This window comes from Neomonachus schauinslandi, chromosome 15, assembly GCF_002201575.2.
Source record: "Neomonachus schauinslandi chromosome 15, ASM220157v2, whole genome shotgun sequence".
Taxonomy (NCBI): domain Eukaryota; kingdom Metazoa; phylum Chordata; class Mammalia; order Carnivora; family Phocidae; genus Neomonachus; species Neomonachus schauinslandi.
In genome coordinates, this window is record NC_058417.1 from 12,533,393 (window position 1) to 12,549,306 (window position 15,914).

At 47.2% G+C, this 15,914-nt stretch overlaps 1 protein-coding gene across 3 annotated transcripts in view; it reads left to right on the forward strand.

The window, feature by feature from the left end:
* The window catches only part of DHRS7B (dehydrogenase/reductase 7B), a 71,932-nt gene that overhangs the window by 53,484 nt on the left and 2,534 nt on the right, over nucleotides 1-15,914 (forward strand). For 2 of the 3 annotated variants that reach the window (XM_021694596.2, XM_021694597.1), the window contains exons 5-7: nucleotides 23-115; nucleotides 10,727-10,879; nucleotides 12,533-13,662. In XM_021694596.2, coding sequence (XP_021550271.1) covers nucleotides 23-115; nucleotides 10,727-10,879; nucleotides 12,533-12,738 — 452 coding nt within the window. In that variant the 3' untranslated portion in view covers nucleotides 12,739-13,662. Of the gene's footprint in view, nucleotides 1-22; nucleotides 116-10,726; nucleotides 10,880-12,532; nucleotides 13,663-15,914 lie in introns of those variants that run through there. The other variant, XM_044921481.1, reaches the window with a different exon arrangement.

Sequence of the window (15,914 nt, forward strand, 5' to 3'; positions counted from 1 at the left end):
AAGCTCCGCTCTCTGTCTCTAGCGCTCCTGCCCTCCATGATCAAAAGACGACAAGGCCACATTGTTGTGATCAGCAGCATCCAGGGCAAAATCAGCATTCCTTTCCGATCAGCATGTGAGTACTCCCTGCTCCCTCCCTCATGTGCTCTTCCTTATTGTTTTCTCAGGATTATAAAAATAGCACGTTTAGTATGCAGAATTCAAACATTAGAGAGACATTCAACACAGGGTGTGAGGGGGCCTGACGAGAATGCGCTCTCCTGAGCAGAATGCCTGGGTTCAAATCCCAGCTCTACTCCTTACCCCCTCTACGTGACCTTGTGCAAAGGTCCCTCCTGCTCTGTACCCCAGTCTTCATCTGCAGGAGGGAGACGGGCCAGTCCCAGCCTCAGAGGGCCGCCGGACCACCGCGGTAGTCTGCGAGGGCCATGCGTGCGGGGCTGGCCGGGCCTAGGTGCCACAGGTGCGTCACCCACCAGCTCGTTACCGCTTTTCACCGTGGACACCCAGGCACTTCAATGTCATCACTGTGCAGCACAGGCCTCCCAGCTTCTTTCCTGTGATCAAACATTCAAACATAGGATCACATTATACACACTGTTTTGTGGCTTGCTTATTCCACTCAATGATACAACTTTCTTTTTTTAAAATTTTTTATTGTTATGTTAATCACCATACATTACATCATTAGTTTTTTTTTATTCTTATGTTAATCCCCATACATTACATCATTAGTTTTAGATGTAGTGTTCCATGATTCATTGTTTGTGCATAACACCCAGTGCTCCATGCAGAATGTGCCCTCCTCAATACCCATCACCAGGCTAACCCATCCTCCCACCCCCCTCCCCTCTAGAACCCTCAGTTTGTTTTTCAGAGTCCATCGTCTCTCATGGTTCGTCTACCCCTCCGATTTCCCCCCCTTCATTCTTCCCCTCCTGCTACCTTCTTCTTCTTCTTTTTTTTTCTTAACATATATTGCATTATTTGTTTCAGAGGTAGAGATCTGAGATTCAGCAGTCTTGCACAATTCACAGCGCTTACCAGAGCACATACCCTCCCCAGTGTCTATCACCCAGTCACCCCATCCCTCCCACCCCACCCCCCACTCCAGCAATCCTCAGTTTGTTTCCTGAGATTAAGAATTCCTCATATCAGTGAGGTCATATGATACATGTCTTTCTCTGTTTGACTTATTTCGCTCAACATAATACCCTCCAGTTCTATCCACGTCGTTGCAAATGGCAAGATCTCATTCCTTTTGATGGCTGCATAATATTCCATTGTGTATATATACCACATCTTCTTTATCCATTCATCTGTCGATGGACATCTTGGCTCTTTCCACAGTTTGGCTGTTGTGGACATTGCTGCTATAAACATCAGGGTGCGCGTACCCTTTCGGATCCCTACTTTTGTATCTTTGGGGTAAATACCCAGTAGTGCAATTGCTGGATCATATGGTAGCTCTATTTTCAACTTTTTGAGGAACCTCCATACTGTTTTCCAGAGTGGCTGCACCAGCTTGCATTCCCACCAACAGTGTAGGAGGGTTCCCGTTTCTCCGCATCCCCGCCAACATCTGTCGTTTCCTGACTTATTAATTTTAGCCATTCTGACTGGTGTGAGGTGGTATCTCATTGAGGTTTTGATTTGGATTTCCCTGATGCCGAGCGATATTGAGCACTTTTTCATGTGTCTCTTGGCCATTTGGATGTCTTCTTTGGAAAAATGTCCATGTCTTCTGCCCATTTCTTGATTGGATTCTTTGTTCTTTGGGTGTTGAGTTTGATGAGTTCTTTATAGATTTTGGATACTAGCCCTTTATCTGATATGTCATTTGGAAATATCTTCTCCCATTCTGTCGGTTGTCTTTTGGTTTTGTTGACTGTTTCCTTTGCTTTGCAAAAGCTTTTTATCTTGATGAAGTCCCAGTAGTTCATTCTTGCCCTTGCTTCCCTTGCCTTTGGCAATGTTTCTAGGAAGAAGTTGCTTCGGCTGAGGTCAAAGAGGTTGCTGCCTGTGTTCTCCTTTAGGATTTTGATGGATTCCTGTCTCACATTGAGGTCTTTCAACCATTTGGAGTCTATTTTTGTGTGTGGTATAAGGAAATGGTCCAGTTTCATTCTTCTGCATGTGGCTATCCAATTTTCCCAACACCATTTGTTGAAGAGACTGTCTTTGTTCCATTGGACATTCTTTCCTGCTTTGTCAAAGATGAGTTGACCATAGAGTTGAGGGTCCATTTCTGGGCTCTCTATTCTGTTCCATTGATCTATGTGTCTGTTTTTGTGCCAGTACCATGCTGTCTTGATGATGACAGCTTTGTAATAGAGCTGGAAGTCCGGAATTGTGATGCCGCCAGCTTTGCCCTTCTTTTTCAACATTCCTCTGGCTATGCGGGGTCTTTTCTGGTTCCATATAAATTTTAGGATTATTTGTTCCATTTCTTTGAAAAAAGTGGATGGTATTTTGATGGGGATTGCATTGAATGTGTAGATTGCTCTAGGTAGCATTGACATCTTCACAATGTTTGTTCTTCCAATCCATGAGCATGGAACGTTTTTCCATTTCTTTGTGTCTTCCTCAATTTCTTTCATAAGTATTTTATAGTTTTCTGAGTACAGATCCTTTGTCTCTTTGGTTAGATTTATTCCTAGGTATCTTATGGTTTTGGGTGCAATTGTAAATGGGATCGACTCCTTAATTTCTCTTTCTTCTGTCTTGTTGTTGGTGTATAGGAATGCCACTGACTTCTGTGCATTGATTTTATATCCTGCCACTTGACTGAATTCCTGTGAGTTCTAGCAGTTTTGGGGTGGAGTCTTTGGGGTTTTCCTCATAAAGTATCATATCATCTGCAAAGAGTGAGAGTTTGAGTTCTTCTTTGCCGATTTGGATGCCTTTGATTTCTTTTTGTTGTCTGATTGCTGTGGCTAGGACTTCCGATACTATGTTGAATAGCAGTGGTGATAGTGGACATCCCTGCCGCGTTCCTGACCTTAGGGGGAAAGCTCTCAGTTTTTCCCCATTGAGAATGATATTCGCTGTAGGTTTTCCATAGATGGCTTTTATGATATTGAGGTATGTACCCTCTATGCCTATACTCTGAAGAGTTTTGATCAAGAAAGGATGCTGTACTTTGTCAAAAGCTTTTTCTGCATCTATTGAGAGGATCATATGATTCTTGTTCTTTCTTTTGTTAATGTATTGTATCACGTTGATTGATCTGCGGATGTTGAACCAACCTTGCAGCCCAGGGATAAATCCCACTTGGTCGTGGTGAATAATCCTTTTAATGTACTGTTGGATCCTGTTGGCTAGTATTTTGGTGAGAATTTTTGCATCCATGTTCATCAGGGATATTGGTCTGTAATTCTCCTTTTTGATGGGGTCTTTCTCTGGTTTTGGGATCAAGGTAATGCTGGCCTCATAAAATGAGTTTGGAAGTTTTCCTTCCATTTCTATTTTTTGGAACAGTTTCAGAAGAATAGGTATTAATTCTTGAAATGTTTGGTAGAATTCCCCTGGGAAACCATCTGGCCCTGGGCTTTTGTTTTTTGGGAGATTTTTGATGACTGCTTCAATTTCCTTAGTGGTTATAGGTCTGTTCAGGTTTTCTATTTCTTCCTGGTTCAGTTTTGGTAGTTGATACATCTCTAGGAATGCCTCCATGTCTTCCAGGTTATCTAATTTGCTGGCATAGAGTTGCTCATAATATGTTCTTATAATTGTTTGTATTTCTTTGGTGTTGGTTGTGATCTCTCCTCTTTCATTCATGATTTTGTTGATTTGGGTCATTTCTCTTTTCTTTTTGATAAGTCTGGCCAGGGGTTTATCAATCTTATTAATTCTTTCAAAGAACCAGCTCCTAGTTTCGTTGATCTGTTCTACTGTTCTTTTAGTTTCTATTTCATTGATTTCTGCTCTGATCTTTATTATTTCTCTTCTCCTTCTGGGTTTAGGCTTTATTTGCTGTTCTTTCTCCAGCTCCTTTAGGTGGAGGGTTAGGTTGTGTACTTGAGACCTTTCTTGTTTCTTGAGAAAGGCTTGTAATGCTATATACTTTTCTCTTAGGACTGCCTTTGCTGCATCCCAAAGATTTTGAATAGTTGTGTTTTCATTTTCATTGGTTTCCATGTATTTTTTTAATTCTTCTTTAATTTCCTGGTTGACCCATTCATTCTTCAGTAGGATGCTCTTTAGCCTCCATGTATTTGAGTTCTTTCCGACTTTCCTCTTGTGATTGAGTTCTAGTTTCAAAGCATTGTGGTCTGAAAATAGGCAGGGAATGATCCCAATCTTTTGGTACCGGTTGAGACCTGATTTATGACCTAGGATGTGATCGATTCTGGAGAATGTTCCATGGGGACTAGAGAAGAATGTGTATTCCGTTGCTTTGGGATGGAATGTTCTGAATATGTCTGTGAAGTCCATTTGGTCCAGTGTGTCATTTAAAGTCTTTATTTCTTAGTTGATCTTTTGCTTAGACGATCTGTCCATTTCAGTGAGGGGGGTGTTAAAGTCCCCCACTATTATTGTATTGTTGTCGATGTGTTTCTTTGCTTTTGTTATTAATTGCCTTATATAATTGGCTGCTCCCATGTTAGGGGCATAGATATTTACAATTGTTAGATCTTCTTGTTGGATAGACCCTTTAAGTAGGATATAATGTCCTTCCTCATCTCTTATTACAGTCTTTGGTTTAAAATCTAATTTGTCTGATATAAGGATTGCCACCCCAGCTTTCTTTTGGTGTCCATTAGCATGGTAAATGGTTTTCCACCCCTTCACTTTCAATCTGGGGGTGTCTTTGGTTCTAAAATGAGTCTCTTGCAGACAGCATATTGATGGGTCTTGTTTTTTAATCCAGTCTGATAGCCTGTGTCTTTTGATTGGGGCATTGAGCCCATTTACATTCAGGGTAACTATTGAAAGATAGGAATTTAGTGCCATTGTATTGCCTGTAAGGTGACTGTTACTGTCTATTGTCTGTGTTCCTTTCTGGTCTATGTTGCTTTTAGGGTCTCTCTTTGCTTAGAGGACCCCTTTCAAGATTTCTTGTAGGGCTGGTTTTGTGTTTGCAAATTCCTTTAGTTTTTGTTTGTCCTGGAAGCTTTTTATCTCTCCTTCAATTTTCAGTGACAGCCTAGCTGGATATAGTATTCTTGGCTGCATATTTTTCTCATTTAGTGCTCTGAATATATCCTGCCAGTCCTTTCTGGCCTGCCAGGTCTCTGTGGATAGGTCTGTTGCCAATCTAATGTTTCTACCATTGTAGGTTACATATCTCTTCTCCCGAGTTGCTTTCAGGATTTTCTCTTTGTCTATGAGACTCGTAAGTTTTACTATTAGATGTCGGGGTGTTGACCTATTTTTATTGATTTTGAGAGGGGTTCTCTGTGCTTCCTGGATTTTGATGCCTGTTTCCTTCCCCAAATTAGGGAAGTTCTCTGCTATAATTTGCTCCATTATACCTTCTGCCCCTCTCTCTCTTTCTTCTTCTTCTGGGATCCCAATTATTCTAATGTTGTTTCGTCTTATGGTATCACTTATCTCTCGAATTCTGCCCTCGTGATCCAGTAGTTGTTTCTCTCTCTTTTTCTCAGCTTCTTTATTTTCCATCATTTCATCTTCTATATTACTGATTCTCTCTTCTGCCTCATTTATCCTAGCAGTTAGCGCCCCCATTTTTGATTGCACCTCATTAATAGCCTTTTTGATTTCTACTTGGTTAGATTTTAGCTCTTTTACTTCTCCAGAAAGGGTTTCTCTAATAACTTCCATATTTTTTTCAAGCCCAGCTAGTATCTTTAAAGTGATGATTCTGAACTCTAGATCTGTCATCGTACTAATGTCCGTATTGAGTAGGTTCCTGGCAGTCGGTACTACCTCTTGTTCTTTTTGTTGAGGTGATTTTTTCCGTCTTGTCATTTTGTGCAGAGGAGAACAGATTAATGAGAGAACAAAATGCTAGCAGAGTAACCATGGCCCCAGAAAATATCCTCTAAACAAATCAGAAAAGACCTGAAGCAGTGGAAAAAGAAACGGAAAGAGAGAAAAAAGAAAAAGAAAAAAAAGAAAAAGATAAAAACAAACAAAAACAAACAAAACAAAACAACGACAACAAAAAAAACCAGAATGTGATCAAATATGATCAGGGTGGTATATAGATCAGTGCCACACACTAGATTTGGGGTGTATTTTGGTCTCTTAGAAGAAAGTGCCTCCCAAAATTTTAAAGAAAGAAAAACTTATATATGTACAAAAATAAGGGTTGATATGATGAAGGGATGGAATATGACTGTAAAGATGGAAATTATAAAAAATTTTATAAAAGGAATTGATAAGAAGTTGTTTGAAAAAAGAAAGACGATTTAAAAAAAGAAAAAAGAAAAAAAAAGGGAGAGAATGTGATCAGGCAGGGGAGTAGAAAAAACCATATACTAGAGATTTAGGGTATATTTTAATCTGTTAGAAGAAACTATCTCAAAATTTTAAAGAGAGAACAACTTATATATATATGCCAAAAATACGGGTAACTACTATGAAGGGATAGAATATGACTCTAAAAATGAAAAATAAAAATGTTTTTTTAAAAAAAGGGATTGATAAGATGTTGGTTGAAAAAGGGAAAAAGAAAAACTCAAAAAAAAAAAAAAACAGTTAAAAAAAAATTAACTTTGAAAGACTAAAGAATCATGGTAAAAAAGCCATGAATTCTATGGGCAGTATTCCCCTAGCGCTGGAGTTCTGCCGTTCTCATTGATCGGTAAACTTGGTCTTGGCTGGCTGTTCTCGCTGATCTTCTGGGGAGGGGCCTGTTGCCGTGGTTTCCAAATGTCTTTGCTGGAGGCGGAATTGCCCCGCCCTTGCCCCCTCCCGGCTAAGTAATCTGCTCGGGTTTGCTCTCCGGAGCTTTTGTTCCCTGCGAGCTTTCCGTACAGCTTTGGAGGTGGAGAGTGAAAATGGCGGCCTCCCAATCTCTGCCCCGGAGGAGCCGAGAACTCGGGGCCCCGCTCCTCAGTGAGCCCCCAGAGAAAAGCCGTCAGTCACTCCCGTCTCCCTGGTCTCCGGCCGCACTCCGTGCTCACCCAGCCTGTGACTGCGCTTTTCTATCTCTGGCACCTGACCCCGGGTGGAGTCTCCAAACCCAGCAGATCCCTGTGGTGCACTCCCGCGCGGCTCCTCCCGGGGGAGGAAGGTGAGTCTCCCCGGATCTGCCGCTTGTTGGGTCCCTGCTGGAGGAGCAGTGGCCCGACTGTGCCGCGGATCACGGTTTATGGCAACCCAGAGCTGAGAGGCCGCGCCTGGGCTCCGCCTCTGCAGCCAGCTTCCCTGCTCCGTTACCTGGGAGCTCTGCCACACTCAGGCACCCCCGGTCTTTCTGTGACCCCGAGGGTCCTGAGACCCCACTGTCCTGGAGGGTTTCACCCCCCACTTAGCCACCGGAGTGACTTCCCTCAGAGGAGCAGACTTTTAAAAGTTCCGATTTTGTGCTCCGTGGTTCTATCACTTGCCAGGAGTGGCCGACGGAGGCCCTTCCCCCGCCGTCTATCCTCCCGAATATCACCTCGGATTCACTCCTCCGCACGTCCTACCTTCCAGAAAGTGGTCGCTCTTCTGATGAGAGAGTTGTTGCTATTCTTTTCTTCGATCTCCTGTTGAGTTTGTAGGTGTTCAGAATGGTTTGATCCCTATCCAGCTAAATTCCTGAGAGGAGACGAAATCCAGGTCTCCTCCTCCTCCGCCATCTTACATCATTAGTTTTTGATGTAGTGTTCCAGACGATACAACTTTCCATATCAACATACGCAGTTCACTTGATCCTCTTAAGTGGGTATGTAGTAACTCATTGAATAGATGTGACGTGAGTGATTTAGCCACTTTCCTGGACACACGAGGATTACTTTCCCTTCAGTTCTTGACCAGTAGCAATGATGTGCTACCCAGAATATCCTTAAATACTCCCATCTCTGGTCACTCATGGGAGGGTCTCCAAAAAGTGGAAATAGTAAGTCGGACCAAAAAATAGAACTGCCAGATTGACTTCCAGTTCACACTCTCACCTCCATGTGTGTGTGACTGCACCAAAAGTTTGAGATCTCATTTCACCTATCTGTCTGCCTTCGTGTTGTACCAGCAAACAAACGGGGGTGTTAACAGATTGTAAAGGTGATTTCATAGACTGCCCCGGTAGTTCCGTTCTTCGCTCCACCCTCTGCAAGACTGACCTGTAGCAGCCTCATCTGCTCCCACCACCTCCAAGTGCTGGCCTCTGCCTCATGCAGCTGCAGACTTGGCAGCGAGGGAAGGGAGAGCAGAGCTGGGTCAGCATTTTGAAAGGACAGTAGCAGCCATCCAGCTGGATGACACGGCGCGGCTGAACTGGAACTTTCACAAAGACATCCTCTTTCTGTCAAGAAAGGACCCTCTGCTCTGCCTTGTGGCTCTAGTTGCATGTCCTTGGACAAGTAATTTAACTTGTCTGACTACCCCCCCCCCCATTTCCTTGCTTGTTAAGAGACTGACAGCTCTCATACACGCTCCACGGAGATGTGTTAAAGATGAAATGAGACATGTGGAGATGGAAAGTCCTTTGTGAATTGGGAAGCACCCTAGCCATATTTGTGTCTATGCTGGTTATGTCCCTGTTTGCCGGCGTTCTGTTTCAGCTCCGACAGCACAGGACAACTATCAAAGGCAGCTCTAGTGGTCCAGGAATGGATAGAATCACAAATGAGAACGCAAGTGAGGTGAAATGTTGATAATGGGTAAATCAGGATAAAGGCAAACTTCCAGCCTTTGCTTTGATTCAGTCTCTGAATTCTGTTCTCCGCTCGGCCTGTGCCCATAAGTAGATCACACATAGTTGGTCCAGGCACTCCCTAACAAGCAGACTGAATGTGGCAGCGCGCCTGGGCGTGTTGGTTGATCCTGGTGAGCAGCAGTGTTCTCGTCTGTGAAATGGGAGAGCAGCTCTCTCGGCCTCCCACTGCTGTTGTGAGAACCAAGTGAGATGATCCGGGTGGTGTGTCAAGCTCCGTGCCCTGTGGCTCGGCGGGCTCCCTGCTGCCAGCCGTGGTGAGGGTGTAGGTCAGCAGAGCCTGGCTGAGGACCTACAGCCTGAGACTCCGTGAGACCAGTCAGCCAGGTGTGGCCTTCTATTCTGGGGGACCCCCAGGATGACTCTTCTCAGTCCTCGGCCTGGGCTACACCCCTGGGATCACAACTGATAGGAGAAGCTCTCCACCTGCCTACCCACAAACTACACCGTCAGCCCCCAGCAACCTGGCCCAAAGCGAAGCTGCTGGCCTCAAGCTGCTGCAGTGAGTTCCGACCCTGGAATTTCTCATGTGACTCGCTGGGACACTTCCTTGCTTCTTCCCTTCCTGTTTTCTTGGCTGATGGATTCTCCTTCCCTAAGACTAAAACATTTAGAAGTCTGAATGGGAGGAAACTGATTTTCAGTGGAGATGCCATGTGTTTTCCAAGAATGTCATTGTCGGGTCACTCTGTCCCCTCACAGAGCACCTGTCAGCATGTTTGGAGCCATGGCTGAAGAGCAGCCGTGGCTCGGTGGCTCCCGGGGGAGCAAGCTCGGTAGCTTTTCCCAATGGAGAGCCCCTCCATGGAGGTTTGTCAGACTAAATACGTAAGAAAGCCAGGCATGGATTTCATACACACACTCCCAGGCCTGCGGGGATGCCCCCTGGTAGCGCTGCTTCAGTGACAAAACCTGGAAACCACCCACAAAGTCCCATGGCTGGGGCCGCTTCTGTGGTCCCGTGACCCGTGGAAGCATGGTGGGCCTGCATGGGCGGCACAGAGACTGCTCGCTTTGCGCCACTGGGTGAAGAGAGCTACTTGCAGGAATAATATAAATGATATGAGCTCACAAAAATTCTTTATATGAACATAGGATATATAAAAAGTAAATCCTGAGAAACCGAAAGCATAGGTGACCTCTGGAGAATGGAACTGGAAGACAGAAGGAAGACCTTCATTTTTTACTTCATATCCTCTGTCCTGTGTAAATGTTTTACCTAGTAGGCATTAATTTTTTTTGTTTTTTTTTTTAAACTCTTAACGTTAGAATAACTGCAGATTTCAGGGCATCTGGGTGGCTCAGTTGGTTGAATGTCTGACTTGCGATTTCTGCTCAGGTTGTGATCTCATGGGGCAGAGGTCAAGCCCTGCGTTGGGCTCCGTGCTCAGCGGGGAGTCCGCTTGAGGTTCTCTCCGTCGCCTTCTGCCCTGCCCCCCCTCACACTCTTGCACTCTCTCTAAAATAAATAAATACATCTTAAAAAAATTTTTTTTTATTTAAAAGTCACAGGAACATTACAAAGAACTCCCATGGCCCCCTTCATACAGATTCCCCAGTTGTTAACATTTGACCGTATTTGCTTTATCCTAGTCTGTGTGTGTTGTGTGTATGTATGCACATGTGTGTGTATATAAAATTTCTAGGTTTTTGTCCTGACCCACTTGAAAGAAGGTTGGAGACATGACACGCCTTTACTCCTACACAGTTCAGGGTATTTCCTGAGAACAAGGATACAGTGCGCTTCCCTAACTCAGGAAATGAACACTGCTGTAATACTGTAATCTTAAATTGTAGTATCAGTTTTTAAATAAAAGAGAATGAATGGGAATGAATCTGTGGGCCTGTCTGTCCCAGGCCCTCTCCCTCACCTGTGTGTCTGGCCATGAACCTTTGCAGATGCAGCCTCCAAACATGCAACCCAGGCATTCTTTGACTGTCTTCGTGCCGAGATGGAGCAGTATGAGATCGAGGTGACTGTCATCAGCCCTGGCTACATCCACACCAACCTCTCTCTCAATGCCGTCACTGCCGACGGGTCCACATATGGAGGTGAGGCCCTGGTTTCTCTTTTGTTCCATGAAAAGCTTTTGGTTGGCCACAGTGAGATGTGCTTCTCTTCCCTGGCGATTCTTTGGTTATTTTCATTTGGAATGTAATTTTTCAAACCAAAAACCTTGATGTGTGGGTATTGGTTAATACATACTGTTGATTAGTGGTCATTTACCATGAGCCATCCTTAGCCTGAGCATCACCACTGCAGCTGTCAGAACAGGGTCCCTGGTGGCCAGGACTTTGAGTCCTTTGAAGGACTTGGAAGGCCAAGCTTCCAAATTAAAGTAAAATTAAAGTGGATTAACTTCATGGAAAGTAGGGGTTGCTTGACCCAAAATATTCCCCCCTCAGTGTGCTTGAGAAATGACTGATTTCAGGGTGCTCAAAGGAAAGAGAGTAGCCTTCTGGGGTGAGGCTGGGGGTGCAGGTCTCAGTCTCCAGCTTGCTTCAGCCAAAGGCATGGTGAGCTGACACGCAGTCAGCACCAGTGGGCTGAACGGCCTGGCCCCAGCCTCCCAGGGCCGCTGCCCACACGTGCTATTGATGGGCTGGCTCTGCTTCCCCACGCTTGCATGGCCCCACCTCTTGAGAAGTGACCTGTCATGTCCTGCCTCCCTGGATGTGCCCTCTTGGGCCTGTGCTCTGGTGTTCAGCAGGGGCCTGCAGGTCCTACACCCCACCCCAGCCAGACCTGAACCACGACCGCGCAGGCCCTGGATAGCTGCTCACTCAGCAAGTCAGCAGGAACCATACAGAAGCATAGAGTCAGAGAGGTTCACACTTATTTATACCTAGAAGAATCCTTTTTTAACAATTCTTTGTCTGTGACATTTAAAAATAATCAACAATCAGAAACTTCCTATTCTGCGTTTACAGAAACACAATGAGAACAGATACTGGTGAGGAAGCTCATGCAGTTTGGACAGCTCACTGGTGGTTGCAAATGGCCTGTGCTGGTGGCCTCTCTTCTCCGCCTGCCATCTAGTTCTACTTTGTGGGCAAAATTGTCAGATTACTAGGAAAGAATGTTGGTGTCAACCAGCCAAACACCTCCTAAACTCCCTGCAGCTGTAACACCGCAAACAAACCAAGGCTTTCTTACTGGTGCTTGTCCAGTTAACACATGGCGGGGGAACCGTGACATCTATTCCTGAGTCACTTCACTCTCACTGCGGTGGGCGCTTCTAGTCTTTTCCCATCCCCCGTCTGGCAGACCTCAGGCCAGGCTACTCAAGACCAACTCAGCCCCACACCATCCTGTGTTGTTGGTTCCAATGGACAATTCCCAAGGTCCGGAATCACTGTGTGTGAAGGGCTCACTCTTTGGGACCCCATGCGGCCTGGCCTTTGGCCTTTGTCATGGACTACCAGTTCCTAAGCGCTGAGAGGCCTCATCTACCTCGTTCCCACGTCTCACCCGCATTCCCCCTTTCCCCGCTCACACACACTGAACTGCAGATGGCTTCCTCATTTCTTGGGAGTACAGAATAGTCAGGGATGGTGGCATACCACGTGCCTCCCAACAGACGGTGGAAAGAGCTTCATGGTGGGAAATTTAGCAAACCCAGCTGACATTGGTCCATGTCCGCTCAAGTCCTTGAGAGAGGGACTTCTGCTTTCTAGTTCATGACTTTGTTTTGTTTATTTTAGTTATGGACAAGACCACGGCCCAAGGCCGAAGCCCTGTGGAGGTGGCCCGAGATGTTCTGGCTGCCGTGGGGAAGAAAAAGAAGGATGTGATCCTGGCCGACCTGTTGCCTTCCTTGGCCATTTATCTGCGAACTCTGGCTCCTGGGCTCTTCTTCAGCCTCATGGCCTCCAGGGCCAGAAAGGAGTGGAAGTCCAAGAACTCCTAGTGGCGCATCCCATCGGGGCTAGGGAGCAGCACCTGGCTGGGTGCAGCTCCTCGATAAGGGGCGGCTGCATTTGTTGAAACCTTACTGGATATTTATTTGTCTTACGGGTGGGAAAGATGGAACACACACTTCTGAAGATCCCTGGCTAGGCCCCTGCTAATAGAATGAGAACCAAAAAGGGCAACCAGCTTCTTAGGGGTGAGGGGTAAACCTTAAGGAACAAATGTGGAGCTGGGTTTAAACTAAGACTCTGAAATAAATGAATGAACGGTTAAGAGTTGTAGTCCTCGAGGGCTGCCAGCACCATGCCTCCTTTGAATTCCAGCCTCAGCCAGCTCCTAAAAAGTGTGTCAGTCTTGAAGACGGAAGACATCCTGACATCATGTGACCCACTTCTCATATTTGACTGATCTGGATCACAAACTAATGGTTTTGGCAGAGTCACCTGCAGTACTCAAGGGAGCAGGCTGTCCTTTTAAGAAGCCGTCATCCATATCCACCGTCAGGGTCCTACAGTCCGTCATCCAACACAACAAACGGGCTCCTGTGTGTTCCGTCTTTCCACGTAACCCAAGTGACGCTGGCTTTAGTAACTAAAAGGAATTCCCCGGTTTCCCTGTGCACTCTCACCTGAAGCCGTGTAGACCAGGCCCCATTTCAAGCAGAAGATGAACGTACAAGGACACGGCAGCCAAAAGGGAGAGGAAAACCACCCGGATGGTCCCGCAGATCTCTAGGAAGTGAGACTCCGAAGCCCGGTCAGCTGGGGGGGGGGAGGGTTCTGAGGCCGCAGGTGGCCCCCGGTGACAGAAGTCATTTGTTAGCTGTGCCTGTTGGAGCGGAGCCAGAAGGGATGCTTGCTTCCACCTTTCTGATTTATTAAAAATACATGGTTGAAGTTCAGTGAGTAAACCGTCATACTTGAAGTTTAGAATGAAACTTTTCCTATTAGGCTGAAAGTGGAAATTGTGGGTATATTGTATGGCTTCCCCAATGTGGAATAAAAACGTCCTAGCACGTCATAGCGGCATCTTACGCTGTGTCCTAACTCTGGCCCTGCAGAGCTTGTATCTTAAACAGCTGTCCCTGAAATAAAAATGGCCAAAGCCAACCTATGGTTAGTGTTTGAGGCTCTCGAGTTTCCTGGGAGCAGGAGGACGAGGAGTGGGGCATTAGCTCTGGTGACCTTCCCCAGCTCCCAGCGCTGCCTGAACATTGCAGGGGCCCGTGGTGGAAGTGTGCACCCGGACATCCAGGGCGGCTCTTCATTTTCCACCGAAGCCATCTACTTCCTCCTAACGCGGGAGAGAACGATCTTACTGTTCACGTCAGGGCTGTTAGAGCCAGGGAAGAGCTGGGCCCACGACAGCCGTAGTGGCCACTTTAAAGCCTACTGTGAGAGGGAATAAAATTGTCAAGTGCACAGCACGTCCGCAGGAAAGGCAGTGACAGAGGAAGGCGTGCGTCCAAATGGGAACGGGAGAACATCTGTCCTTGGGCACTCAGCTGACTGGCACTTTCAGCGGGGCCCGGACCCAGGTGCTGTCCTTTTCTCTCCGTTAAACAAAATGGACAGCAACTGGACACCAGTGTGACCTGCTGTCCTCTAAAGAACACATGCTTAGCAGCCACACAGTCCGTCATCAAAACATGGCACCCACTCCGCTGCGGAGGGCGTTGCTTTGGGGGCCCACCAAGCCCCGACCCAGGCGCAGGTCCGTACGCAGAGCTCGGAGCAAACACAAAGGGTCTCTTAACCTACACACGAGCCCTGAGCCCGATTCCAAACCACTGGATGTTTATTGACCTCATATTTTTAAAGACTCACACTCACTTTCTTAAACTTACTTTAGAAACTTTATATTCTACCATATCAATAGCAAATGCAGCACAACCAATCATGAAAAGCTAGCTACGTCCGGCCGCCTGGCAGACGCTGTCCGAGGCCCGGCTGCTCCTGAGGACGTCAGCAATACTGCAGAGGTAGTAAAGATGCGCTCCCGCTGCACAGATGCTCTTTTTGGCCTCGGAAACGAGGGAGAGGACTGAGGAGGGCCAGCGACGTCAGTGCTCTGGAGGGCGCGCTGGCGTGAAGGTGGGGCTCCCCGCCTGGGAGGGCGAGCCCCCCCCCACACACACACACTGTGCCTCGGCCAGGACCCCACTCTTGCTTTCAAGCCAGTGTTTGAATATGAACATCTGCCACCAGGGGCAGGGGTGGTGCTGTTGCCATTTCTCTTTTCTGTCCTCAAGGGTTTTTCCCCCCCTCCCCCACCGTGGATTGGGGGTAGGTTGGAAAAGCTCTGCATTGGTTCTGCCCGCACATAAAGTTCAAAGGCACTTTCCACTCTGCTCTGTGGGCCTTCTGGGGTTTCCCGGGCCAAGGGCCGAAGCACGCGCACGTGAGTTTCCAGCCAGCAGCGCTGCACATCTGTGCGTGGCTCCCGAGTGGTCAGACGGGACAGCGAGTGCGCAGCTGCCACCAGCAGGCTCCAGGGACGCCACTTCCCTTCCCTCCTTCGTGGGGCCCCGCAGCTGCTGAACCAGACATGGACGCTTGGGAGGGAGCGGACAGGCTACGGAGAGAGCCGGTAAGTGTTCGCCACAGTCTGCTCCTCCGCACTTCTCGAGCTGACCTTCCTAAAGGCTCTTTGCTCTTCTCTGAAATTGGGGTGAGCGGGCAGTTCAAACAAGACGCCTGTAACTGGGTTACTGGCACGATGCATTGGCGCACGTGGACACACACAGGCCTGGTGTGTGGACTTCGCAGGCAAGGCCCAGCTGACTCGGCCTGTTTCCCAGTTGGCAGTTCTCTAAGGCCGTGTCAAGAGCCCTGCGGCACGTCACCGAGGAGCGTAACCCACTCGACGGTGCCGTGTAATTAGGAAGGCGGCAGAAACAGAGAAGCCTTCCAGGCGCCGGAGGTGTGCTCCTGCCGCTCTCCTTCCCAGCCGATCGGGGCCGCTGCTCACGTAGAGAGGCCTAGAGCACCAAAATCCTGCGCTGCGCTCCGCGGCAGGCCTGAGTCCTCACCTTGGCAGGGCACTCGGAACTGCGCTAGTATGTCAGAATCTGGGCTAGTCCACCTGACAAGAATCACTGTATTCAGCGCATCTGGAGCCAGCTTGCTTGCACTTGGCTTCTCTTCCTGGTGAGGACTTCTGCTCAGCTGACCC